This window comes from Dryobates pubescens, chromosome 9 (genome assembly GCF_014839835.1).
Source record: "Dryobates pubescens isolate bDryPub1 chromosome 9, bDryPub1.pri, whole genome shotgun sequence".
NCBI lineage: Eukaryota > Metazoa > Chordata > Aves > Piciformes > Picidae > Dryobates > Dryobates pubescens.
In genome coordinates this window covers 9,156,604-9,183,042 of record NC_071620.1, presented here as the reverse complement: position 1 = coordinate 9,183,042, position 26,439 = coordinate 9,156,604, and the positions used below count along the sequence as shown (strand labels likewise).

At 41.0% G+C, this 26,439-nt stretch overlaps 1 protein-coding gene across 1 annotated transcript in view; it reads left to right on the top strand.

Moving 5' to 3' along the window:
- Positions 1-26,439, top strand: part of LOC104296863 (dynein axonemal heavy chain 5) — a 167,931-nt gene that overhangs the window by 79,844 nt on the left and 61,648 nt on the right. The window contains exons 49-56 of the mRNA XM_054164262.1: positions 391-597; positions 685-927; positions 1,461-1,615; positions 10,401-11,065; positions 12,962-13,242; positions 13,596-13,811; positions 16,424-16,591; positions 25,804-26,022. Of these exons, the coding sequence (XP_054020237.1) occupies positions 391-597; positions 685-927; positions 1,461-1,615; positions 10,401-11,065; positions 12,962-13,242; positions 13,596-13,811; positions 16,424-16,591; positions 25,804-26,022 (2,154 nt within the window). The remainder of the gene's footprint in view (positions 1-390; positions 598-684; positions 928-1,460; positions 1,616-10,400; positions 11,066-12,961; positions 13,243-13,595; positions 13,812-16,423; positions 16,592-25,803; positions 26,023-26,439) is intronic.

Below are 26,439 nucleotides of genomic sequence, written 5' to 3'. Positions count from 1 at the left end.
CATGTTCTTGGAGGGAACAAAAGAGTGACAAAAATGATCTGGAGGAAACGTCATAGGCAACACCATAGGTTAAGAGCTGCTGACATTTTTACTGTGGCCTTCAATGCCATCATTAATTACTCTGTCTTGGCTACCCTTCTGTGCATGTTCCTGAGACTTGAAAGCTTTGGAGAGACCCAAGTGAAATCTATGTGAGATTAAAGAGCTGGTCATTGCTACTGTCAGTTCTCCATTTTCAGTGTTGCCTCCTGAATGTCAAGCATGTATTTCTGCTTTTAATACAATACTGACTTTGAAGTTTGTGGAAAATGTCCATATTCATTTCATAGTAGATAGAAAATATTTTTCCATCGTAATTATCTGAATATAGCTTATGACTTTATTTTGTAGATGTTGCCAACTCCAGCTAAATTTCATTACATCTTTAATTTACGAGACCTCAGTCGCATTTGGCAAGGAATACTTACAGTTACTTCAGAAGTCTGCCAGACCATCAGTGTTTTGGTAGCCTTGTTCCAGCATGAATGCAGACGTGTTATTGCAGACAGGTTCATCAGCCAAAGTGATAAAGACTGGTTTGAAGAGATGATAAAAAAGGTAGGTAAAGAGTGTTCCAGTATTTCCCACAGAAAGAGGCCAATTAAATGTTTCATAACTAAGGCAATCCTTAATGTGTTGTTGTAGATTGCTTCTGAAGAGCATGGTAAAAATCTGTTTGAAGACAAATCCACAGAATTATACTTTGTGGATTTCCTGCGTGATGTCCCAGAAGCTACTGGAGATGAACCTGATGATGCAGAGTTGAAGGCTCCTAGAATTTATGAACCAATCCCATCTTTGGATTATTTGGCTGAAAGACTACAGATGTTCATGCAACAATACAATGAAACCATCAGAGGATCAAAGATGGATTTAGTATTTTTCAAGGTATTAGTGCCTGTAATTATATTAATACCGAAAGTGCCTCGTCTTTTGCCATTACTGATGTGTGGACCTTGTATGTTTCTATTAAATCAGTTTGGGATAGCTCAGAATGGATTTACAGATAAACTCTATAAAGCTGTCCTGCTGTCTCCCAGCTGCCTTAGCTCCCACAGATTATTCCACCTCTTTGCAGCTCCCCTTCTTTTCTTTCTTTTGAGCCTGTAAATCGCTCAGCAGAGAGGTTGGGGGAAGTTGTTGACTGACATCCTTTCTACTTTTCTTGCTGTCCTTTTAGGAGTAACACTTTATATAACCACTGCTTATGTTACTGCTTTATATGAGCTTGATACAAGGACATTTCTCTTGGGCTGGTGCTGATGCCCACTGAGTCAGGGAAATCTCTTATTGGTTTTGATCAGCACAGGGCTGAATCTTTGGCGCAGGCTCCAGCGAGATCATCTCACTCTTCAGAGACTTGGAAGTGCTTCATTATATTATTTTTACATCTCTTCATCCCTTTTTCTCTTAATACACAGGATGCAATCATCCATTTGATTAAAATATCACGTATTATTCGTACCCCACAAGGAAATGCGCTGTTGGTGGGTGTGGGTGGATCTGGAAAACAGAGTCTGACCAGATTAGCATCCTATATTGCTGGATATGAGAGCTTTCAGATTACACTAACAAGGTAACACAATGCGGTGTGCACAGATACTCATTCCTTAATTTGCCTTAGAAATGAAAGTCAATCAAAAGCGTATGTGCAAACCCACAGTCTGTGGATGATAGATAGATCCTGGGTCTCTGTTTTGCTGCCTTTATGCTATTGACAAGAAATCAGCTTTCCTTCAGCATTTGAGTCTGCAAGGCACTCTTGTGAAGTCCCTAGTGGGAAAATGCTGATGGCCAAGGGAAATAGTAATTTTTCTGTAAATGCTTATGTACCTAGACTGTATTATTACAACTGCTGTCAATGACTTCATAGTTTATGGTGCTAGAATTTAGTAAGCTGTAGAAATTTGAAGTGACTGGGAATAACTAATGCCTTTGGTCTGTTTTCTTTTGATGTAGGGTTTAGTTCTCTTTTGATGTAGGGTTTACAGGAGTAAACACTGAGGGCTGGAAGCGTGTATTTCACTCTGTAAACTACTCCATACATTAAGAAATCTTCCATATAGAGATCCTCAATGTTATGAGGTTTCTAATGAAAGGCAAGAGAAAGAAGATGTATCACAGCATCTTCCTGTGTCCCAGGTGCACAATGAAGGAACAGTGGTAATAAAAAACAGGAGGGAAAATAAAAGATGTGGTCACAGAATAGAGTCCCTAGATTTGCAAAATTCAAAGTGCATTAATAAGGCAATTAAATATTGCAGTCACTTAGGAAAGGTTCTTTTACTGCAGATAACTGAAGGTGGGCTGAAAGCAGGTAGATGAAAATGTGTATGTAGAATGTGGATGGTCATCTGTGGTAGGTTGAGAGAGGGCTTAGCTCTCCCTCCTCCACAGAGTAAGAAACCACAGCTAACTCAGTCGAAGAGCAAAAGCTATATATTTACAAGCATATATGGAAAGCAGGTTATATATAACACAATATATACAGGTATTTACAATATATACACAGAAATACACAGCAAAGACAAATAACACAACAAAAATCCCTCCCTCAGGGAGGGATCCCCTCTTTGGAACCCCCTCTCTCCCCCCCTTACCTCCCTTTTTCCCCAAAAAGGGGTTAGAGAGAGAGAAAGGCAAGTTACTAAGGAAAAGAGTTGTTAGCAAGCTTCAAAAGCCCATGCAGGATTAGTGTTTGCTTATCTGAAGGCCAAGTCCAGCAGTTCGCAGAAGAAGCAGGCAGGGAGAACGGGCTGAAACACCCAACTCCCCCCAACTCCCAAACCGAACTGAACTGAGGAAAAAATTTTCCAACCGCTTCACAATCTAAAGCTGAATTTTTGTTTATCAACCAATGAAATTCGTTTAGAATATCAGAATGTTTTGGTTCTAGTACCAAAAACATTAGCCAGTGTGTTCCAGCAGTGTTTGTTCTTAAAGGCACAGCCTCAAACGACCACAATCCACCCCTTTCTAAACAATTTCATTGGCTGTTCGTACTGTCCATCCAATCCAGAACAATATTTACAGTTCGTAAGTTAAGTTCATCGTCCATTCCGGCTATACTCAGATGTAGATGATTCAGAAGTCCAAGAAAATCCAAAATCAAGAAAATGGAAAACAGTTTGTCTCTCCGCAGACTAAGAGAAGAAAAAGGGAAACAGGGACTCAGGGACTCTCAGTTGACTCAGGGCTCTCAGGGTTTTCAGGGTTCGTGCACCGTAGATTCCTCAGGGACTCTTTCCTTTGGACGCGCTGTAGCTGTACAACATTCTGAAATTAAACTCTCTCAGCTAAAGTTAAATCTCTTTGTGGAATACACTGAATTTCACCATTCTCTTGCATTACCCAATAAGTGTGACCCGGACCTTCTGCTGAAACCACCCCTCGGACAGGTTTAGCCTCTCCTGAGGGCGAAAATACCCAAACAGTTTTACCTAACAGATTCTTTTCCCTAACAACAGGAACTCTATCACCTTCTACTTTCTGTAGCAGATCAGAATGTGCAGGTCCAGCTCGGTTCACTGAACCTCTACTGTTCACCAGCCAGGTTGCTTGTGCTAAATGTTTCTCCCAGTTTTTCAAAGATCCACCTCCCATGGCTTTGAGAGTGGTCTTCAACAAACCGTTGTAGCGTTCAATCTTCCCTGCAGCTGGTGCATAGTAAGGAATATGGAAAATCCACTCAATACCGTGCTCTTTTGCCCAGCTCTTTACAAGGTTGTTCTTGAAGTGAGTTCCGTTGTCTGACTCAATCCTCTCTGGAGTTCCGTGTCTCCACAGGATCTGTCTCTCCAGACCGAGAATGGTGTTGCGTGCAGTTGCATGTGGGACTGCGTAAGTTTCCAGCCATCCAGTGTTTGCCTCTACCATAGTAAGCACGTACTGCTTACCAGAACGAGAACGTGGTAGAGTGATGTAGTCAATCTGCCAAGCTTCACCATACCTGTATTTGGACCATCTGTCACCATACCACAAGGGCTTAATTCTCTTTGCCTGCTTAATAGCAGCACAAATGTCACAGTCATGGATGACTTGTGTGATGGCATCCATGGAAATGTCTATGGATCTGTCACGAGCCCATTGGTATGTTGCATCTCTGCCTTGATGTCCTGACGAATCGTGAGCCCACCGAGCTAAGAATATCTCACCTCGGTGTTTCCAGTCGAGATCAAGTTCAGAGTCCTTGTCTACTTGAGAAACTCTTGCAGCTAGATCTGCCTGATGGTTGTGCTGCTGTTCCTCAGTAGCTTTGCTCTTAGGAATGTGAGCATCAATGTGTCTCACTTTCACTGGAATTCTCTCGATTCGATCAGCAATGTCTTGCCACAGTTCAGCTGCCCAGATGGGTTTTCCTTTCCTCTGCCAGCCATTCTTTTTCCAGTTCTTTAGCCAACCCCATAGAGCATTGGCTACCATCCATGAGTCGGTGTAGAGATAAAGCTTTGGCCATCTCTCACGTTCAGCTACGTCGAGAGCTAGCTGGACAGCTTTTACCTCTGCAAACTGACTGGATTCTCCTTCTCCATCCTTCGCCTCTGCAACTCGGCGTGTTGGACTCCACACGGCAGACTTCCACCTTCGCTTGTTCCCGACGAGACGACAGGAACCGTCTGTGAACAAAGCATATTTCTTTTCATCATCTGAAAGGTCATTGTAAGGAGGAGCTTCCTCAGCACGAGTTACTCTCTCCTCTGGAGGTTTAGCACAGTTGGTATCTTCAGGCCAACTTGAGATCACCTCCACCAGACCAGGTCTTTCAAGATTTCCCATTCGGGCTCTCTGTGTTATCAGGGCCATCCACTTAGACCAGGTGGAATCTGTGGCATGATGTGGTGTGGAACCTTTGCCTTTGAACATCCAATTCAAAACTGGCAATCTGGGAGCTAAGAGAAGTTGTGACTCAGTTCCAATTACTTCAGAAGCTGCTTTCACTCCTTCATAGGCAGCTAGAATCTCTTTCTCTGTTGGAGTGTAATTAGCCTCTGAACCTCTGTAACCTCGACTCCAGAAACCAAGAGGTCGTCCACGTGTCTCACCTGGAGCTTTTTGCCACAAGCACCAGGTTGGACCATTGTCACCTGCAGCCGTGTACAAAATGTTCTTAATGTCTGGACCATCTCGCACAGGTCCCAGACCCACTGCTTGGACTACTTCTTGCTTTATCTGGTCAAAGGCTGCTTGTTGTTCAGGTCCCCAGTGGAAACTGTTCCTCTTTCGAGTCACATCATACAGAGGTTTCACAATCTGACTGTATCCAGGAATGTGTAGTCTCCAAAATCCCACTATCCCCAAGAAACGTAGAGTTTCTTGCTTGTTCGTGGGATTTGCCATGGTAGAGACTCTATTTACCACATCCACTGGAATGTGTCGGCGTCCATCCTGCCACTGCACTCCCAGAAACTGGATCTCTGTGGTAGGACCTTTCACTTTGTCTCTCTTGATGGCAAAACCTGCATTCAGGAGAATGTCCATGATTTTGTTACCTTTCTCGAAGACTTCCTCAGCAGTTTTACCCCAGACGATGATATCATCGATGAACTGGATGTGTTCTGGAGCACCACCTTCCTCCAGAGCATCATGGATTACTGCATGACAGATGCTGGAGCTGTGGATCCAGCCCATTGGCAGTCTGTTGAAAGTGTACTGGATTCCTCTCCAGGTGAAAGCAAACTGAGGCCTGCATTCCTCTGCTATGGGAATAGAGAAGAAGGCATTAGCAATGTCTATGGTAGCATACCATTTGGCCTCTTTGGATTCCAGCTCATACTGGAGTTCCATCATGTCTGGTACTGCTGCACTCATAGGCGGAGTTACTTCATTCAGGGCTCGGTAGTCCACTGTCAGACGCCAGTCTCCATTCGGCTTTCGCACAGGCCACACTGGACTGTTGAAAGGTGAATGAGTTTTGCTGATGACTTTCTGACTCTCCAACTGACGAATCAGATTCTGAATGGGCAACAAAGAGTCACGGTTGGTTCTGTATTGTCTGTGATGCACAGTCCGAGAAGCAACCGGCAACTTAATGTCCTGAATCTTGTGTTGTCCCACAACTGCAGATTCATCAGAAAGCTCAGGTCTAGCAGACAGCTTCAGTTTTTGTCCATCAATTTCTACAGAAGCTACTCCAAAAGCCCATTTGTAACCTTTAGGGTCTTTGAAACGCCCTTCTCTCAGAAAATCAATTCCCAAAATACAAGGTGCATCAGGTCCGGTCACAACTGTATGCTTTTTCCATTGTTTACCAGTTAAGCTTATATTAACCTCCACTTTACTTAACTCTTGAGATCCACCAGTGACTCCCAGAATAGTTATGGACTCTGATCCCTGATAATTTGATGGCAATATGGTGCACTGAGCTCCTGTGTCAACCAAGGCCCTGTACTTCTGAAAGTGTGAAGTGCCAGGCCACTGGATGTACACATCCCAATAGATTCTGTTATCTGTATTACCCCTCTCCTCCCCCTGGCGGGAGGCAGGGCACCCCTAGTTATGGGGAACATGTCCACAGGTGCAACGAGCACACTGTGCAGTGTTAGAACTGGAGCCACTGTTGGAGCTACTAGAGTTGTCCTGGGGAACTGTAGAAGTAACAGCTACCCTTCTGGTATTGCTACCTCGGGTTCTGCCACTTTGCAGTTCTCTCAGTCTCCTGAAAAGATTAGAAGTTGGTTGACCATCCCACCTGTTCATGTTCTCACCAAACTGATCACGCAGGGTAATCCAAATAGTCCTACGTGACTGCCTTGGTGGTCTGTTTTGGTTTGATCTGTTTTGGAATGACCTCCTTGGAGGATGTCTATTCCTCACAGATGAAACCTGTACCCACCTGGAGGAAGAATTGGAATCATCTCTTTGTGCCAATTGGGAGATGGTGTTTTTAAATTCATCCTTCAGCTCTTTCATGCAATTCTCCAGTTTTCCAGACAGAGTTTCAATGGCTGAAACCAAAGAAACACGTGTCATGCTATCATCCAATTGTCTCAATTGATCAGTGAATTGGCCAACCGTAAGAGGAGCTCCACCATAATTTCTTGCTACAATTCTGCTTGCCAGAATGTTTGCATAATTGGAAGGAGCAAGCTTGATGAGCTTTTTAGTAAGACCATTTCCTACAGGAACATCATCAGGATTCAGAGATTCATGTTCACCATAGAGTACCTCTCTAACAGCAAATTCTCTCAGACGCTTAATTCCCTCATCTATGGTAGTCCAGGGCTTAGGATTCCATGGAAGATCATCTCGGGAAGGGTATCTCATGAGAACCGCCATTAGAAGGCGTATCCACAGATTAACCTTACCGAGAGCCTTGCCTAGATGTCTATCTATTCCATTATCCTTCGAGAGAGTTCCTAGCTGGGCTGCTGACTTGTCTCCAACCATTAGAGCTGGAGCACCTGTATCATAACATCTACCAAGCCAAGCGAGAACTGGCTCCTTATCTGCTCTGAGATAGTCTTTTCTCACATTTCTAAGCTCCTCACGTGGTGAAGAGCAGTCGGTTATGTCATCTTGTTCTTGCTCCTCTGCCTCCTGTTCCTCAACTTGTGGTCCCAACAACCTTTCTGTCACTCTCTCAAGGATCCCTTTAAGCTGAGAGGCACCACCACTAGCTGCTGTCCTACCAAGAGATGCATCTCGATCCTCTGATGATCTCAATAACTCAGCTATATTTTTAAGACAGATTTTCTCTTCCTCCCCATCAGAAGAACCTTGCTGTGCATCCCCGTCAGCTCCTGAATCAGCTTTAGTCTTACCCTTCCTTGTTGTTAAAACTGCTACTTGCTTTACTGGAGCTGTGTTTGGGTTTCCAGCTGCCTTATTATCAGAAGCTGATAAGCTTTGAGACAGATTAGTTGCTTTGGAGGACGCTTCCGCTCCTGCCATGGAAGAAGGAGGAAATGACTTTGCCTCGTTAATGGTGGCTGCCTGGGACACAGGAGCCGCCATGTTTGGGGCTACTGTAGCCCCTGGCTGCTTGCCAGAATCATCACCATTGCTATTCAGAGCTGCCTTGCCGATTGACTTTTTAGCTTTATCTTTAACTGACACAGATTCTCCATTATCATCCTCACTGGATGTTCCTGAAACAGAGCTAGGGTGGCGTTTTCGTCTCTTAACCCTCCGTTTTATAACAAAACATGCCTTGGACACTTTTTTCTCCCGGTACAGTGCTACCAACAAATACACATTAATTATCATCATCAGCAGGACTACACACATCAAGAAAATCAGCTTTGGATCCCAGCCATCACTTAAAATTACCCTTTCACCGAGCGGAATCTTAAACTCTTTTATCTCAATAGGGAGTGTGCTAGATGTAACATTCCTGTACTTTTTAACATAAAAGAATTCCAGGCACTGATCATACAGAAGCCGAATCTTGTACTTAAACCACAAATATAATTTTTGCATTATATATTTACCTATCTTATCGATAATCATACCCAGGCAATACTTGTAGATCAATACACTGAAGACCGAGAAGAGCAGACGCTCAAAAAGCCAAAACACCTTCATGTTTGCTCGTTTGACTTAAGCAAGCAATAAATCAAACTAATTTGTCAGCAAACCCCGAGTTGGGCAGCCAATAAATGTGGTAGGTTGAGAGAGGGCTTAGCTCTCCCTCCTCCACAGAGTAAGAAACCACAGCTAACTCAGTCGAAGAGCAAAAGCTATATATTTACAAGCATATATGGAAAGCAGGTTATATATAACACAATATATACAGGTATTTACAATATATACACAGAAATACACAGCAAAGACAAATAACACAACAAAAATCCCTCCCTCAGGGAGGGATCCCCTCTTTGGAACCCCCTCTCTCCCCCCCTTACCTCCCCTTTTCCCCAAAAAGGGGTTAGAGAGAGAGAAAGGCAAGTTACTAAGGAAAAGAGTTGTTAGCAAGCTTCAAAAGCCCATGCAGGATTAGTGTTTGCTTATCTGAAGGCCAAGTCCAGCAGTTCGCAGAAGAAGCAGGCAGGGAGAACGGGCTGAAACACCCAACTCCCCCCAACTCCCAAACCGAACTGAACTGAGGAAAAAATTTTCCAACCGCTTCACAATCTAAAGCTGAATTTTTGTTTATCAACCAATGAAATTCGTTTAGAATATCAGAATGTTTTGGTTCTAGTACCAAAAACATTAGCCAGTGTGTTCCAGCAGTGTTTGTTCTTAAAGGCACAGCCTCAAACGACCACATCATCTTTTGTAACTTGCCCCAGAACACTGTAGGAAGACAATATCAGCAGATTCATGAATAAATACTGGGAGGAAAAGATGGACATACCTTCTAACATTCCAAATACAACAGTTATGAATATGGTGTGAGTAAGAATAAATAGTAAAGAGTGGATGCTGCGTCATGTTTTCTCTCTTTGTAGCATTTCCCATTGCTGATGTTAAGAGTATTGATCTAGACGGACTGCTATTCTGACTGAGTAGAGGAATTCTTAGCTTCTTATCAGAGTACAACAGTACAATAACTATAGCTGAAACATGCAGACTGAAGAGTTAGTTTGCTTTACAACTTCTGCAGTGCTTGCATTAGGGGTATTTTTAGAGCAATGGTAAGATGGAGCTAGAAGACTTTCTATGTGGTATATTTAATATAAAGCACTACTAAATACTAAATACTACTAAATACTGAAGAATGGGTTATATGTGTATTGCAAGCATTACTTACAGCTTTGAAGAGACTCTTGGAAATAAGAAACTGGTTTCAAGGAAAAGAGATTCTGAATTTCATCTTTTACTGGCTAAGAACATAATAGGCAAATCTGCCATTTTATTAAATTACTTCATTTTAAATTTCATAATCTGAAATCTGTCTCTGGATTTTTGTGGACTTCATTTGACTCTTACTTGTGTACACCAGCTATATGAGGCATAATGAAGGAACCAGTTCTGATTGCCATTTGCAGCAGGGTTAATCAGCTTTCACCTGCTCTCAATAGCTTTGGAAGAGAATCCATTTGTATTTACATAATAGTTACAGATATCAGAACCTACTTGACAACTTAATCCAGCTGTATTAACCTGCAGTTCTAATAAAGAATTTATATCTGCAAACTGTAGGGAGGCTAAGCAGCATCATAATTACCTTAGACATAGTATTGCTCTACCATTTTCCAACACATTATTCTTTTGGCTTCACCTCCTTCCCCATGATTTATAATACTGATCATTCAGTTTGGGAAAATATTTTAAGGAGAAGCCCTAATAATGAAACCAGGACATAGGGCATAAATCTTTTATTTAGAGTTTTTTCTTGCCATAATGAAGCTGAGCCAGATGACAAGTGTTTCCTAAAATTATCTGTAATTTTTGTTCTCTCTACTTCTTTTCTATCCCAGAACGTATGGCACCAGCAACCTTTTGGATGATCTGAAAATCTTGTACCGCACTGCCGGGCAAAAAGGAAAGGGCATTGCCTTTATATTTACAGACAATGAAATCAGAGATGAATCTTTTCTTGAGTACATGAACAATGTTTTGGCTTCAGGTGAAGTCTCAAATCTTTTTGCACGAGATGAAATAGGTGAAATCACGCAAGACCTGATACCAGAAATGAAGAAGGAGCACCCAAGGCGTACACCCACCGCTGAAAATCTTTACAATTACTTTCTTTCTCGAGTCCGTAAAAACCTGCATGTGGTTCTTTGTTTTTCTCCCGTTGGAGAAAAATTCAGAAGTCGTGCACTCAAATTCCCAGCTCTGATTTCAGGCTGTACTATGGACTGGTTCCAGCGCTGGCCGAAAGATGCTCTTGTAGCAGTTGCGCAGCATTTTTTAGTTTCCTACCATATTGAGTGCACAGATGAAGTGAAACAGAGTGTTGTTAACACCATGGGAACATTTCAGGATATCGTAGCTGAAAAGTGTGTTGAATACTTTGAACGATACAGGCGACGAACCTTTGTGACTCCAAAATCTTACCTGTCCTTCATTGGAGGCTACAAAGCTATTTACAAGGAGAAGTTTGCCGAGGTTGGAAGTTTGTCTGAACGCATGAGGACAGGTACTGTAAAAACAGCTTGAGTTTTATTTATTTGTTTGCTTTTTTTGTTTCTTAAAGGTGTGAAAAATCTGAGTAGAAGAACAGATTTAAATTGTGAGCTCACTTCCATTTGGAAGCGCGCTCCTGTTTTCAGTGGTGTGTTATGTGATTACAAAACACATGCAGGTTTTATTTCAATGACCTTCATGAATGTCACAGACTGCAGATGAGGTTTGAAAATAGTATTAGTTAGCAGCTAAAGTACCTGAAACTGTTTTGAACATGTATGCATGCCAAGGAGCTACTGACATCCTAGTTTTCACATTTAAACAGGCTGTTGGATGATAGGTTGGACACGATGATCTTGAAGGTCTCTTCCAACCTGGTCTATTCTATTCTATTCTATTCTATTCTATTCTATTCTATTCTATTCTATTCTACTCTACTCTACTTTACTCTATTCTATTCTATTCTATTCTATTCTATTCTATTCTATTCTATAAGTAAATCTGAGGAAAATTAAATAAATGTTCCAATTCAGTCCTTCTGAAGAATCTTTTAAAGAAATAGTTCTATGCTAAATGTAAAATTCCCCAAATGCTGCACTGCACAAGTGTGATGAATATACTGGTGATTTATGTTAAAATTATAAGACTCAGAGTGCACTGGGATTAAGGGTCAGGATCTTGTGAGGCCTGTTTTGAGAGTAAAGGGAAAGAAACATGTCTTGCAGACCTGTCTGGTTAATTGGAGACATCACGGCTGAGAAGGACCTGTCTTAAAGATAAACATTCAGAACTAGGAATTTGTTTTCTTCAGATAAGAAGCCTGGACAATTGAGCATGCGTGAAAGTGGATGCTTTGACCCTTACCACACAGAATGTAGGGAGAAGGGATTTGATCACCTATTCTGAAAACTCACTGTCATATGCCTGCCTTCTATTTAGCATAAGCTTGTTTATGTAGATGATGTAACTATAGAAGATGAAGAAAGCTATTGTAAAGCTGCTGTGCGGTGAAGTTTTGTACCCTCGCATGCCCAACTGGTTGCTTTGTTTGCTCTTACTGCCTTTTATTACCTTTTTAAGATCTTTTAGTGCCAATAAAACTGTTACCAAAAACTTTTACCTGGAATCATCTATAACAACAAGGACTTACACAGTGAACAACTGAACAGTTTCCCAAACTGAATGGTGTTTGGAAGTGAATGTGAACTTAAATTGCTGCTTCTTCCACTGTTGCCAATTGCATAATTGAACTACACATGCATTGCTCCATAGTTAGAGTGCAGTTGGGTGCCTAAGAGGAGCATAAATGCTGCTTTTTTTTAATTTTTAATAGGGTTAGAAAGATTTGTGTGATGCATTTACATTTAGACACATGCATTTTTATATGTGAAGAGTTTTGTACTCACAGCTTTTCTAGGTGATTTTATCGTTTGACAAAACCGGTGGAGCATTGTATTGCTCAAGATTCTCTAGTTTCTTCTATCCTCATCTCATCTGGACCTTCATGTAATGTGGAATTTAGAAGCTCGGCCGAGTTTCCTTGTGTCTTAACTTGCATTACTCTGGATGCCAGGTTCCTCCTCTTTGTTTTGTAGGGGGCATACAGTCTGTTGCTTCTTATGGATTTGTGAAATTGCACAAATAATTCCTAAGAGTGCCATTCACAACACTGATGATTTTCAGTCTCTCTAATATATAAGGATATAAACAAGTCACCAGTTTACAGTTTCTACAAACTCTTCCCCATTAAATTATTATTTTTTTCCTTTTAAATAAGTAAAAACTAGACATGATCCTTGCTTAATTTTGCTGTTCAACAAAGGGGATCACTTAAGTATCCAGATTTCTTCACCGAGGTTTCTGTCTCAATAGGTTTTCCTGTTACTAAAATGGAATTCGTTCAACACAGGTCTTGCAAAACTGATGGAAGCTGAGGTTTCAGTAAATCAGCTCTCTAAAGACTTGGTGGTGAAGGAGAAAGATTTGGCTGTAGCTTCAAAAAAAGCTGATGAAGTTTTACTGGAAGTAACTATGAAAGCCCAAGCTGCTGAAAAGGTGAAAATGCAGGTGCAAAAGGTGAAAGACAAGGCTCAGGCCATTGTGGATGACATTGCCATTGATAAGACAGCAGCAGAAGAGAAGCTTGAAGCTGCAAGGCCTGCATTGGAAGAAGCTGAGGCAGCCCTGCAGGTCAGAATGAAAGATATTCTCAATATGCATATAGTTAATGATTGTCTTCTGTAATAAAATGGTTTACACTTCCTACTTTAAAAAAATAAATACATTTTGAAAGGACCAGCACTGACCTGTTAGTCATTGTAGAAAAAACCAAAATGAAACAGAAAACTGAGGCTGTGGAAAAGTAATTAATAAAGGAGTCACTGAGTGGTACTACCGCTAAGAACTTTCTGCAATACTTGTTTCTGAGTGACCTGCAAACCAGCAACACTTGCATTATGTATAAAGCCCTCCTGAGAAACATCTTTCTGTACAGTCAAGTGATTGCTTAAGTAAATGGATTACTTTATTTTCCAATTTTTCAGACAATAAAGCCCTCTGACATTGCAACTGTTCGCAAACTGGGTAAACCTCCTCACTTGATAATGAGAATTATGGATTGTGTGCTTCTTCTATTTCAAAGAAAAATAGACTCAGTAACACCTGATCAAGAACGCCCATGTGTGAAGCCATCATGGACTGAGGCTCTGAAGCTCATGAATAATTCAGGATTTCTTAGCATGTTGCTTACTTTCCAGAAGGTATGAAGTGAATAGTGGCACTATAATTATCTTTAGATTATGTGATCATGTGGAAGTGTCTTCTGCCTTCAAAGGTAGCTTGAAACAGGTAAGGATTTTCTGTGTCCTTTAGTTGTAGGTGCCTTCACTACTGTATCCCTTTCCAATTTCATGATTCATTACTTCAGTAATCTTTCTCCTGGGCCACCCAGTTTTCATGGCAGATGCAAGTATCCCAAGCACTATCAAATCTTGAAAAGCTGAGCTTTGGCTTTGGCTTTGTTTAGGCAGCTTCGGCTGCTCAGTAGGAATTTGCCTTAAAAGGGCTTGCTGCTGAGTTTTCAAATGGCTCATCATCTCCAGTGTTACCAGGCCTGTTTGCATATATGGCACTCTAGAGCGCCATCTCCAGAACTTCTTGGTGAGGAGAAGAAAATGAGCATCTTGTCAGGAAACATACTGAGATATTTGGGAATTTTGGGGATTCTTTGACTAGCAAAGTAGTGAAATAACAGAATTAACTTAGAACCTTCTTATCAACTGTAGGAAAAATAAAAACAAACACAGGTTTTTATATCTGTCAGGACAGAAACTTGTCCCATTTACTGCAAGATTAGCTGAACTGGGAGAGAAGGGAAATTTCTCTGCAGGGAAGAAAGTTATCACAGGTAGCTGACCAGAAAAAGAACTGAGCAGGAATATGGAATGGCAGCATCATAGACCCACTTTAAAATTCAGAAAACCAAACACCAGGTTTTGGCAGAACCTGAGTTTTCTGCAACGTTGCAGAACATACTCTTTCATTTGTACACTGATTTTTCAGTCTGCTGCAGCTGTTCGTTTTGCTGGTGCCTTTTCTAAGCTACAGGAGTGTTTTTGCTGTGCAAATGAGGCTTGAAAATGTGACTCTCACTATGCCCAAGAGCCATCTTTCCCAGTGAGCCACACTGACAAACCCCATGTGGAAAGCTGCACTGCCTCTGTAGACAGTTTTCTTCCTGGGACTGTCAATCTGGTCACTTTTCCAAGTGCTGTCTTCACTGAACAGAAAGAAAGAAGAAATGAGTTTAAAGATAATGGAGACTAATTATGCAGTCCTTATTCAAACTTCCTTCTAATGAGCCTTACAGTTTCAATAAAAATTACAGCTCAATCAAAGTATATGTGTTCTTGGTGGTAGTTTGCAACACATTTAACTTGGAGGAGCCAGGTTAACCTCTCTGGGACCAAGTTATTGCAGGAAGTGATGCTGAGGAATGTGGTGAAGAACACTAGACTACTTCTGTCTCTATTGTGGTACTTCACATACTGCCCTCCTGCCTCTTTTCTTGTTTCTAAGACTGAGCATCATATGAGAAGAAAGCTCATTGTGTCTGTACTTCTGAGTAGACTTCACTGCTTACCTGTTTGTGAAATTTTTGTTCTTTCCATGTTTTTTTAGGCAAGGAAGACTAGTGGATGAAATAGTTGGTTGGGTTTAAAATTCATTACTTAGAAGGAAAAGTAGGGCATTTTTCAAGTTCTTCAACAGAGATTTAGCCCACTTTTGCCAGCTTGCTAGCTCATAATTTTGAATAGGAGAATGAAAAAGTCAAAATGTTTGTCCAGTGCATGCTAGCAAATGCTCATAGTGAAAACATCATCATGTCTGTTCTTAAAAATAATATAATGAATGTCAGACAAGTACAAGAGAGTCCTTTCTGCTATGCAGAAAAGCAGGAAAAGGGTATACTGCCTGACAGTATGAGTGGAAGATGATTTTTAGATGCATTGAAAGTATTAATACATTTCCAAAAAAGGGGGGGATTCTTAATGCCTCTGTTGTCAAGTAGCCATTGTTACCCTATATAAGCTCTTCTACTCTCTACATTGCTTAAGGAGATTAATTCCATTTTCTTCTGTCACTAACATAATTATAGATTAATCACCATCATTGAAGATTGGGATTTTCATGTTCTCAATAGATTGTGAAGAGGGGGAAAAAATCTGAGATTAGAATAATGAGGAGAATAGCTGAAAGATATCACTTTTACAGTTAAGGAAAAGAGTTAGCTTCAGTGAGGTTAAGTCAGAGCCTTGGAGCTTCACCCTTTGCCTTCCTAAAGCTGCATGTTTGACTCCCTTAGCTGTGTTCACAGTGGTGCCTGTCTTATGTCGTGGTTAGGTTGTTCTGAGAACTAGAAGAACTACAAGAAAACTAATCACTAATTTCCTGATGTATATTTCTGTCATATTGGCTTCCAAACTAGCTCACTGATCATTGGTGATGGTATTAAAGATAAGCATTTCATAAGAAGATCTGGTTGAAGGGGAGAGGAAAGATGGTACGGTGCTTTAGCAACAATAACTTAGATCAGCTTAAGGTGTCAAGGAGCTACAACTAATGTCTGTAAATCTTATGGGTCAAACAAGCATATAAAATGCAATGGAATTAGAGCTGTTTTCACTCTATTTCACAAAAAAACCCAACTAAAGTTCTGTCCTTTGTAACAGTGAAAAGCAACAGTGTTTTGTTAGTATCTTCTGCAAGAAGTGATTGCACTATGTTTTTAAAAAGAAAAAAATGTGTCTATGAAGCAGACTTTATTCTAAAACCCATCTCAAAAATAATTTTTTTCCTTTCCATTGACCAGGATTCAATTACAGGAGAAACTGTGGAGCTTTTGGAGCCTTATTTGGATATGGAGGACTATAATCTTGAGACCGCTAAAAAAGTATGTGGAAACGTAGCAGGTCTTTGCTCATGGACACAAGCAATGGCCTACTTCTATGGCATTAATAAAGAAGTTCTTCCTCTCAAGGTATTTCATATTACTAATTTTCTGAGGGATGAACTATAGTCAATTGGAAAAAATGTTGCATTATTTTGACTAAAAAAGATCACAAGTAATCAGAGATTCTTGTTTCTTTACATCCAGTTGTGAAGTCAAGCACACAGAGGTTAAAAATGTCCTGACAAATTTTTACCCTTACTCTGGACTTGGTGCCAGGCATTATGGGTTCAAGAAAACCTTCTCAGTCCTGCTGGCCTGAGAATCACAGAATCATAGAATAATACAATGGTAAGGGTTGGAAAGGGCCTCTGGAGATCATTGAGTCCAACCTCCCTGCCAAAGCAGGATCACCTAGAGCAGGCCACAGAGAACCACGTCCAAGTTGGTTTTGGAAGTCTCTTGAGAAGGGGACTCCACAACTTCTCTGGGCAGCCTGTTCAAGTGCTCCATCACCCTCATAGCAAAGAAATTTTTCCTCATGTTGATGTGGAATTTCCTGTTCCAGTTTTTATATGTTGCTACTCATCCTCTCACAGGACACCACTGAAAAGAAACTGGCCCCTTCTTCTTGACACCCACCCTTCACATATTTGTAAACATTATTTATATTCTTGCTCAGTTTTCTCCAGACTAAGCAGCCCCAGGTCTCTCAGCCTTTTCTCATAAGACAAAAGTTCCAGTCCCTTAATCATCCACATAGCTCTCCATTGGACTTTCTGTAGTATTTCCCTGTCCCTCTTGAACTGGGGAGCTCAGAACTGGACACAATGCTCCATATGTGGTCTCACCAAGGCAGAGTAGAGGGGGAGGAGAACCTCCCTTAACCTGCTGGACATGCTCTTCTCAATGCATCCCAGGATGCCATTGGTCTTCTTGGCTACAGGGGCACATTGCTGTCCCATGGATAACTTATTATCCACTAGGACTCCAAGGTTCTTCTCCATGGAACTGCTTTCTACCAGGTCAACCCTTAATCTGTATTAGTATGTGGTGTTTTTCTTTCTCAAGTGCAGGACTCCACACTTAACCTTGTTGAACTTCATTAGATTCCCTTTTGCCCAGTTCTCCAGTCTGTCCAGATCTTGCTGAATGGCCACACAGCCTTCTGGTGCATCAACCACTCCTCCCTGTTTCTTATCATCAGCAAACTTGCTGATGATGCTGAACAAGACTGGACCCAGTACTGACTCCTGGGGAGCAGCACTAGCTACAGGTCTCCAACTGCCCTCTGCACCATTGGTCACACCCCTCTGAGCTCTATTGTTTAACCAGTTCTCAATCCATCTTACCATCCACTTTTCTAACCCACACTTTCTGAGCTTCTATGAGGGTGTTATGGGAGACAGTGTAAAAAACCTTGCTAAAGTCAAGGTAGACATCATCCACTGCTCTCCTTGCATCTACCCAATCGGTCACACCATCACAGAAGTTTATCTGATTAGTCAAATATGATTTCCCCTTGATAAATTTATGCTGGATATTCCTGATAACATTCTTTTCTTCCATGTGCTTAGAGATGACCTACAGAATGAGCAGCTTAATTGCCTTTCTAGGGATGGAGGTTACACTGGCTGGTCTGTAGTTTCATGAGTCTTCTTTCTTGCCCTTTCTGAAGAATGGAGTGATATTGGCTTTCCTCCAGTCCTAGGGCACCTTTCCCATTCTCCATGATCTTTCAGACATGATGGAGAGTGGCAGAGAAACAACATCAGCCATCTTGCTCAGCACTTGCAACTGCATCCCGTCAGGGCCCATAGATTTGTGCATGTTCAGTTTAGCCAGATGATCTCTAACCCAATCCTCATTGACCAGCAGAGAGTCTTCCTTCCTCCAGGCTTTCTCTCTTACTTTCAGGGCCTGGAATTCCTGAGGGCTGGTCTTAGCAGTAAAGACTGAAGCAAATATAGGCATTCAGTAACTGCCTTCTCTGCATCCTCTGTTACCATGGCTCCTACCTCATTCAGTAGTGGGCTCACATTTTCCTTTTGCCACTGATGTACTCAAAGAAGCCCTTTTTGTTCTCTTTTACTTCTTTGCCAGATTTAATTCTAAGAGGCCTTTGATCTTCCTTATTGCATCCCTACATACCCTGACTATGTTTCTATAATTCTCTCAAGTGACAAGTTTCTTTTTCCACATTCTGTGAACTTCTGTCTTTCACGTGATGTTTTTGCAGCAGCTCCTTGCTCATCCATGCAGGTCTCCTGCCTCCTCTACTCAATTTTTTCACTCAAAGAAATGCACCTATCTTGAGCATGGAGGAAGTAATGTTTGAATATTAACTAGCTCTCTTGGGCACCCCACCTTCTAGAGTCTTAGCCCATGAGATTCCTCCAGGCAAGTCTTTGAAGTGGAGTGTACTCATTGTAGCCACAATAGAATCCAGGGGTGGAGGGACCATTCTTGGCACAGAAGTATTCTTCAATGAACTTACCTGGTATTCATCTCTCTAAGAAAGATTTGGAGTGTGAGACTGCTACATGTGAGTGTATATATAGTAAAGTAAGAAGTCACCAGGCATAGAATTCTGTTGTAAGATTGAGCTACAATAGAAAGGGATCAGATACCATTGTCTGCATTGCTACAGATAGCTTTATTGTCTTGAAAATGTTTCATTTATGAGCATATTAAAAGAAAAAGAACTTTGAATATTTATATAGCGATTTATAACCCTTGCTTCTACAGGAGATTTTATGGCTCTTTTCTGAAGGAATATACTCAATCATTTATGCTTCCACTGCTCTTATGTTCCTATTGTATAAGCTGCTGTATCAATGGTATATTCAAAACTCTTGGCATATTCTTTTAGTACATCCAGGCAGGTCTGATTCAAATTCGTTAAAAGCATGGTATTTTGATTCAAGTAACTGATGGAGAAGACTATATTTCTGTGATATATAAGTAGCAATTCCCTTTTCAAATAATGGGATGCTCTCTAATGAAAACAGGATTTGAAATGTGACTATTGAGAGCTATAAAAGAGAGCAAGACCTAAGGGAAAAGAGTGGCTTCATATGCAGATGCAACTCTGACAGCTGCAAAAGTGCTCTTGCAGTTTTTATTTGAATATATATGACTTAAAATTATGTATAAATTTAACTTTGTATTCAAGTATTTCCATTCTTGTCACACTATCAGATAAAAAAACTGAACATGAATTTCTCAGCAAAGTGATGCCTATTGTCAAGTCTATAGCAACAGTCACAAATATTTTAGAACTGGAGATGACAGGGGGAGGAAATGTTTAAAGTATTCAGGAGATATTGCAGGAACCACTGGAGGGATGCTAGAAAAATAATTGAAAATAAATGTACAATTAAACTGCATAAGGTACTAGCACAGGCTAAATCACCTAGTGCTAAAAGCAGGTTTATTGAACGAATTAATCAAGCTGCTTTATCCTAACTGCTGTTCTAGGAGATAAATTCTCTTCAACACCTGCAAAATCCATCCAATGTTTTTAAAACTTCATCTTAACAGAGGCTTGGTGCCTCACTTATCTTTAATGTGACAACTTGTGAAACTAATTAATTCTGACATGTATTTAGTAAATGCAGTGTGCAAAAATTAACACATCCCTAGAAGTGGACACCTGCACTCTTTAAAAATGCGGCCTGCAGCCTAGAGGTCATAAGTTAGAATCAAACACAGAAAGTATGACCAAATGTTGCCTGCAAACACAAAGCTGTGTAGTTGCTTGTCATACTGTGGTCACCGTGTGGGCTACTTTCCTATGAATCTTCAGCATGACCATGAGCTGTTCCTCTCTAACATGTTACCTAGTAAAGAAGCCTGCTGGATTAACCTCTGCTATTTATCCATTAGAATCATAGAATTTTTAGGGTTGGAAGGGACCTCAAGGATCATCCAGTTCCAGCTCACTGCCATGGGCAGGGACACCTCACACTACATCAGGTTGCTCAGAGCCACATCCAGCCTGGCCTTAAAAACCTCCAGAAATGGGGCTTCTACCACCTCCCTGGGCAACCTGTTCCAGTGTCCCACAACCCTCATGGTGAAGAACTTCTTCCTAACATCCAATCTGAATTTACCTATTTCTAGGTTTTTTTTCCCATTCCCCCTAGTCCTATCACTACCTGACACCCTAGTTGAAGAATATAACAGCAGAACAAAGCAGCCCTGGCTTTTGCTATGATTCCGTTAGCCTCCAATTAAAATATTGTATATAGGGGTATAATTTCCTTTAGAGATGTCTCCAGTGAATTTAATTAAGTTCTCTTCAGGCTGGTATGATGATCAAGGGAAATTTGTCTATGTTTTATAAATTCTGTTCCATACCAAGGATTCTTCCATCAAACTCTGTTTTAAATATGAGACTTTATTGCCTGTTTTGCTTTCACTTGTCTCCATGCTGAACTAAAACCCACAGCAGGCAATAATAGGAAACCTTGCACCTGAGGAAGAGGTAACAGTAAAGGAATGTCAAAATTTGGTGGTTGTCCATTTAAATAAGTGTGTCCTTGTCAAGGTGATGCCCACTGGGCAGGAAAACTGCATTCAAGTCTGAATTCAAGGCTCACAATAACTGTGGAAGGAAAGCATATACTCTGGGGGGCGAAGGGGAGGCTTGGATCATCTAACAAAACAGATTTAAGTCAGTATATGTAACTGAACAGAAAAAGATGGAGAATGTTTCAGTAGCTAGCAGAGTCTGTGAAAGGCAGATAAGAAGCATGATCTCTCTCAATGCCTTTCAAAGGTTGTTTTTAGTCCCAAAGAATGGTCAGAGTTAGCAAAGAAATTGAAGCCAAGATTTTATTAATGTCACTCTGCATGGACCTATTTGCATGTATGTGCATGCATATAATTTGGTTAGATTTAAGAGAAAACATGATTTTGGGAATATCTGTAAAACATATGCATGTGTTTGCCTCTCATAATGGTTCCCTAGATAGTGATTAATCCAAAGTAATCATGATATTGAGGCTCTGAGAAAGATGATACGAACTCAGTGGAGTGTCTGTGTAAAAAATATGCAGTGATCTGGGACAGGAGGAGCTTGAGATTGCATTTCCATGAAGAGTTGTCAGTCAGCTGTCATGTGCCCAGAAGAGGACTGAAGCGAAAGGCAAATGTCGTCACTCAGCACATCCACAAAGGCTCATGAGCAGAGTGTCCATGAGCAAGAAGTCTTCTGACCTGGTCCAGCAGTACTAAGTGCTCAATGGGCTGTCAGAACTTGACAAGCTTAAAATTCCTGAAACAAGAGATATGCTAGGAAAGCTCCAAAAATTCCATCCCTGTGGTGAGCCATGAAGTTTCAGCCCCCTTTTTATTTTGAGTTCTCTTACTTCTAGTAACTTTTCCTGAATTTACTGAGCAACAGCTGCTCTTCAGAGTGATCTGGACATTCCCCTCAAGAGCAGGGATGGTGTTGAATGGTGTGAGTTTATTTATTGGTGAAGGCATTATTATTTAAATGCCTTCTTGCATCAGGGTCCAGCTATACTTTGTGCTTTGCAAAAGTGAGTCTGCAATGAATCAACAAGAATCTTATGGCTATACCAATTCTAATAAATTAAACAGTGCTGGAGAGTACTGGATGATCTTTCAAGGTCCCTTCCAGCCCCTGAAATTCTGTCAATTCTGTCAGTTTTCTAATTACATGGTTTATGTGGTATGCAAAAAGATTAAATGGGAGAGGACCATCTCACCACCTGCTATGGAGTCCTCTCTTAAGGCATCTTGGAAGAGACAAAATAGATGCATAATTTAGTCTGTGACCCTTGTTGGCACAGGTACTGCATCCACCTGCTGCATGCAGACAGACGCATAGAGCAGGTAGTGGCATTGGCTGGAGCAGATGTTGCGAGAATAGCATAGCATAGCATAGCATAGCATAGCATAGCATAGCATAGCATAGCATAGACCAGACCAGGTTGGAAGAGACCTTCAGGATCATCGTGTCCAACCTATCATCCAACACCACCTAATCAACTAAACCATGGCACCAAGCACCCTATCAAGTCTCCTCCTGAACACCTCCAATGATGGTGACTCCACCACCTCCCCGGGCAGCCCATTCCAATGGGCAATCACTCTCTCTGTGTAGAACTTCTTCCTAACATCCAGCCTAAACCTCCCCTGGTGCAGCCTGAGACTGTGTCCTCTTGTTCTGGTGCTGGTTGCCTAGGAGAAGAGACCAACCTCCGCCTGTCTACATCCTCCCTTAAGGTAGTTGTAGAGACCAATAAGGTCACCCTTGAGTCTCCTCCTCTCCAGGCTAAGCAACCCCAGGTCCCTCAGTCTCTCCTCATAGGGCTTGTGTTCCAAACCCCTCACCAACTTTACAGAGAGGCTGAAGCTGCTGCTCTCACGCAAGTCTCAGCATGTTCTAGCATAGCCTCCATCTCCCTGGGAGCACAGATAAGAATGTGATCTCAAGTCTCAAATCCTTGTGATTCATTCACATAAAATCCATTTATTCAGGCTTTCACATTGTGTGCAACTGGAATAAATTGTGAATCCTTGCTTTGCTGTGTGACTCAGAGGCATGAAATGGAAGGGTGTGAAGCTTGTTCACATAGCAATGCCACTAAAATTAGAAAGGCCACAGTGGTTCCTTGTGGTTGAGAGACACATTTCCTTCCCACCTGCAATTGGCTGGAAATCTTTGCCTGAAGCTGTTTGTGACTGTAATAACCTTCTTGTGCAGAAGATTCTCCTTGGCAGAAGAGCTTGCCTCCTGCTCTCATGGCAAAGCTCTGCACAAGAAGCTGCCAGCCAGCCTGCCAGTGATGTCAGTACAAAAGCCATGTTTGTACCCATGTCATTTTTTAAAAGGGAGTTAGAAGGAGAGGGAGAGAGCAAATAGTGATGCTTACATAGGGTAATCTGAAGCAAAGAGTCTTTCTGCCTTTGGAATTGGTGTAGATTGCTCATCCTTGTCATTCTTGTGCAATCAACCATTATTCATCACATATGATTAAGTAGCCTACAAATCAGACTAACAGAATAAATGTATTACTACTTTGTTGTATGACCTGAAATAGACTGAAAACTTTGGTTGTCTGTAAAATAATTTCTTTTTATAGGTAATCTTCTAGAGATCCTATAAAGTCTTGTGTAATTTTGGATTTATTTTAATGTTAGAATACACTATATTTTTCTTTGTACTCTTCTGAAATATTGTTTTCCCTACATCCTCACAGCTGGTAGCTTTTTAAGGGCTTCTAAGATCTGGGAAGTCTGTTTTATCTGTCTTTTGCAGTTTTCTGGGTAGTTTATTGCTGCATGGGTATCTGTTGTTCATATTTACAGGGTGTACGTGGTCATGTGTATTGGGAATTCATATGGCCATCCTTTTCCATCGAGGTTCATGTCCTACTGTCATAAATGTCAAGGTGAAATACGAATCTACACAGCCAGGCATAAGTTCTCCGTTCCAGCTGTTCTGCCTGGGCTGTTCTTCCCAAATCTCCAAAGGCCTTGTTCCCTGTGTAACCTCACTATTTGTCAGCAAGGGGTGAAATAATGTTGTTTTAGTCCTATTTTTAGCCCTCATGAAGTTTAAGAGACTACTCTGCACTGGGGAAAGGGGGCAAAGCTTTTCTGGATCTCAGTAAAAAAGGCCTGACAACAGATGTCTTAATAAGGGAACTGCTTCAGTAAGGCAGAATCAGAAGAGGAATTTATAATAGCTCAAATGACCAAAAAAGAGAATTTTCTCACCACGGGCAGGATCCGCTCCGTGCAACATGCCATGGGAAAATGTGCCCAGACTGTGTCTGATGCTGCATGAATGTGAGGTGTCCATCATCCAAAGGGATGTAAGATTTGATAGCTATGTTATTATTATTATAATAATATATCTTTTTAAAGTACTTCTTTGTTGTAAAGCCTTTCTTATTAAGATCCAGGAAAAGTGCTTCACTGCCTCTCTCTCTTTTACCTCACCTTCTCCACCTTTCCCCTGGAGCAGGACACAGTTACACTCTGTCACCTACTCAAAATTCCTTTACTGTTTAAACTTTTAGTCCAAGATTCACTAAAAAAATAACAGCAGTGGTTCAGAAATCTGCTTAGCTGAGGTTTAACAAGACTCACTGATTTAGCAGGGTTTATCTCTGGGAGATGGTGTTTAATGTACTCTTTGATAAGCAGTGAAAATATTTGAGTATTCTTACATGATAGAAATTTTATGAGCAGCCATTTTGCTGGCTTATCTCCATTGGAAAGTTTTTTGCTTTTTATCTCTAGGATCTGTCAATAAGCACAGTGGCTACAGTAAACGAATTTTTTTCTGATAGTGTGTAACTCCTAAACTGGTACAACTTTGCTGATTTTATCATGTTTCGGTATAAATCGGTGCAACTTTGTTGATTTTGTTGTATTTTGGTAAGGCTAACATCTATGCTTTTAGTTGAGAGCTGATGTAAAACCCTAACATGTGCTTATACTGTTTACCAAGAGTCACCCCAGATATTCCTTCTACTGTTAATCTTCTGATGTGAATCAGAGTGCCAAGTTTCATATTTGTAATAAACAGCTTTTAAAGATATTTTATTTCCATCTTCATAACTCTTATAGCAGAAAATTAGATTAAAATATACATGACATTGAAGCACGTTGTTTTAAATATTCAGAGTAAATGGAAGCAACTTTTATCTGTGAGTGTGAATTTCATAAGAACTTTGTCAGTCTTAATCCTTTGCAAACATTCAGAATTCACAGAATATTTTTTCTTCCCCTGTTAGGAATACAGAAGTTAAGAAGCCACATTTAAATGTCGCAACTCATCATTCAAATTCATATAGCGATGGGAGAAAAGTCTCTAGAGTTTCAGTTTCCAGAGGAGGAAAAAAAATACATTTGTTGTATTTTTATTGTAGATGAGTAGTTTCTGTTATTGTTATTACTATTATTTTATAATCCAGTCTTAATTTTGTTTTGCTCTGAGAATATAGTACAAAAACCATTGTATGGGCTGCCTCATATGTCAAGACTATTGTGATTTCAAATAATTGATTATTGTGCAGTCAATAGCTCATTCTGAAAATACTATTAAAACATTTTAAGATGTCATTGAAGAACTTTAATGTTATGCCTCTGTTCCAGTTTCAGGTTGAAATGTAAAAAAGGAAGAAACCTGCTGTTGTCTTAAGCAAGTGTTATTTTTAAAAGTGCCTAGTACAGTACAGAAAGTACCATTAAATGAGTGTCATTTGCTTTTGCCAAATAGTAGGTATTAACTGCTCTTTTCTTTTGAATGTTTGTAGGCAAATTTAGCCTTGCAAGAGGGAAGACTTGCAGCTGCTCAGACAGAACTGAATAATGCACAAATGCAGCTGGATGAGAAACAAATGGAACTAGATCAAGTACAAGCTATGTATGATAGTGCCATGAAAGAGAAGCAGGCCTTACTTGATGATGCTGAGGCATGCAGAAGGAAGATGAACAATGCCACAGCTCTGATTGAAGGATTAGGTGGAGAAAAGGTACTAGCACATATTAGTGAGTTGGGGCTGTTCAGTCTGGAGAAGAGAAGGCTCTGAGGTGACCTAATTGTGGCCTTCTAGTATCTGAAGGGCACCTAAAAGAGGACTGGGGAGGGACTTCTCAGGATCTCAGGTAGTGATAGGACTAGGGGGAATGGAATGCAGCTGAAGGTGGGGAGATTCAGGCTGGAGGTGAGGAGGAAGTTCTTCCCCATGAGAGTGGTGAAGCCCTGGAATGGGTTGTCCAGGGAGGTGGTTGAGGCCCCGTCCCAGAAAGTGTTTAAAACCAGGCTGGACAAGGCTCTGGCCAGCCTGATCTAGTGTGGGCTGTCCCTGCCCATGGCAGGGGGGTTGGAACTAGATTATCCTTGTGGTCCCTTCCAACCCTGACTGGTACTATGATACTATGATAAGTAG